Raw genomic sequence first — 2,500 nt, forward strand, 5'->3', positions numbered from 1 at the left:
GATCCTTGCGGCATCTTTGTCGACATATGTCCTTTTCAAAGTAAGACCTCTTAGACTTATGTGAACCTTTTGACGGTTTCTTTTAAAAATGCAGTGGAATCCGGATAATGCCAACACACCGCCGGAGCAGAGAGATTGGTGTTGACTTTCAACATTTATCCATTATCAATGCAATGTACTTAGTTAAGAACAGAAATGGTTGAGATTAACAAGAGGTGTTGACTTTAAGTTGATTTTAAGAGTGTTGTCTTTATACAGATTGCACAGTAGCGTAATATCCACTTAATTTGCTCAAGCTTACCAAAGCAACAGCAACATTTAATACATAGAATGAAGCTTTACGCCTGTAAGGCGCTATACTTTTTTTTTCCACAGGGACAGAGTCCTGTTACCGGCAGGTACTCATTCTACACCTGAGTGAGATGAGAGCATCTGAGTAAAGTCCGAAGAGAGTGTCACTCTACAAAATGATAAAGCCAAGATACCAAAATATTTTATTATAAATATTATTGTTCCATACTTTTTGGAGCCCCGACAAAGAAAGATCTTTCAGCTAGAGATAGTTTACATAATATTATAGAAATTTTTATCAGTCCTTCATTTTGGAATCAGGGTGATCGGAGATAAAGAAATCAAAGAGGCCCCCAAGCTCAATAATAGAGATAGTGTGCGCTTGGCTAAGAAACTCACAACATTGCCATCCAGAAGTATAACAGACTTAAACACAAAACTATGTGTAACCTTAAACGTTTATAGTCTGGTTAATACAGTTTAGTGAGAATTACTCACAAACATGGCTGGTAAAAAAAAAAACAAAGGCCTGAATGACGTCATCTTCGTTTTATCTATAGAAGAAACACATTTGACGTCATTCAGCTCTTTGTTATTGTTTTAGACAGCCATTTCAATGAGTAGTTCTCGACAAAATGTATTAACCAGACTGCAAACGCTTAAGGTAACACATAAATTTGTGCATTGGTACGTCATATCTGGATGGCGGATGTTGTGAGTCTTGTAAATACTCGCACAACATGAATTAGAAAACTTTTGAAAACATTCTTATTCAGACGGGCAATGGAGTAATTATGGTGCATGCGTTTTGTGTATCCTGGTGTCTTTGTATGTGAAGCGCCTCAGACCATTTTGTAGATTCTGGACGAGGTATAAATTAATTATTACATTCCATTATTAGATTTGGATATGTTTTGGTCTGTTTGTTTGTTCTTTTTTAGCTTACGATATAATGTGTGAAGTGATACATGCTAATTTTTAATAATCCTTATTTGCTCATTTATTTGTATAATGATTTCACTGATTCTCCCCGGCGCGGCCCAGGACACTACAAGCTGATAATCCGGACGCACGGTGAGGTGCTTCTAATGGCCGAACGCAATGTGGAGATGTTGCATTTCCGAGAGAGTGACATCATTTACAACGACTGGCCGCTGTCCTGGGTGTCCTGGCTGCCCTTCAGCTACATGATGAAGGGGTGCACGATGGTTAAATCGACCCTGGTAGAGTGTGAGCCCAAATCTGTTGTCAGAGAGGTCGGTCAACTCCAATGATGGGAAGATTTCCCAAATTTCAACTTTAACACTTTCTTTTACATTACCTACCTCTTTATCTTCTCCTGCGCCACCATTAATGATTACCGTCTATACTTACAATGATTGATAATGATAATAATAATAATAATAATAATAATAATAAGAATAATAATAATAATAATAATAATAATAATAATAATAATAATAATAATAATAATAATATCATCATCAACATAACATCATCTTCATCATCATCATCATCGTCATCATCATCATCATCATCATCATCATCATCATCATCATCATCATCATCATCATCATCATTATTTTTGTTATTGTTTTTATTATTTGCGTGTGTTTTAATTGAAAATTAATAAAATTAGCTCTCATTTTAAATGGTTTTGAACAGGAAATTAACCTACATTTAAGATTTAAGCCAAGACCATCTAGTTTGAGTCGATCTGTGAGTGGATCTATACCAGTTGAATGACCAACTTATCATCATGTCATGCTAATGTATCTCACAGACCTGGGACCTCATGGTCAAAGAAAAGTGTACCATGGCCAGTCTTCAGCCCCCAATGATACAGATGCTGGGATCCCACTGCAGCGATTTGCCAGAACCCCACTGGCGTCTCAGAGCAGTCACCACGACCTATGAGGTCAAGGACACAGTTCTAGACGCAATCGGAGTGCTGACGTCATCCATCATTATTTGTTACTCCCTGATAGGTGTATATCAATCCACTAACACTACTACTAACATTTCTGCTGTTGCCACCACTGCTGCTATACAACAACAACAACAACAACTACTACTACTACTACTACTACTACTACTACTATCTACTACTACTACTACTACTACTACTACTACTACTACGACTACTACTACTACTACTACACTACTACGACTACCTCTACAACTACGACTACTACACGACGACTACTAC

The 2,500-nt window shown here is 37.2% G+C and overlaps 1 protein-coding gene across 5 annotated transcripts in view; it reads left to right on the forward strand.

The window, feature by feature from the left end:
* The window catches only part of LOC144962664 (putative acyl-CoA synthetase YngI), a 119,224-nt gene that overhangs the window by 32,162 nt on the left and 84,562 nt on the right, over nucleotides 1–2,500 (forward strand). For all 5 annotated transcript variants that reach the window (XM_078895785.1, XM_078895784.1, XM_078895786.1 and 2 more), the window contains exons 7-8: nucleotides 1,336–1,547; nucleotides 2,075–2,279. In XM_078895785.1, coding sequence (XP_078751911.1) covers nucleotides 1,336–1,547; nucleotides 2,075–2,279 — 417 coding nt within the window. The remainder of the gene's footprint in view (nucleotides 1–1,335; nucleotides 1,548–2,074; nucleotides 2,280–2,500) is intronic.

This window comes from Berghia stephanieae, chromosome 1 (genome assembly GCF_034508935.2).
Source record: "Berghia stephanieae isolate SIO BIC M18660-M18661 chromosome 1, UCSD_Bste_1.3, whole genome shotgun sequence".
Lineage (NCBI taxonomy): Eukaryota > Metazoa > Mollusca > Gastropoda > Nudibranchia > Aeolidiidae > Berghia > Berghia stephanieae.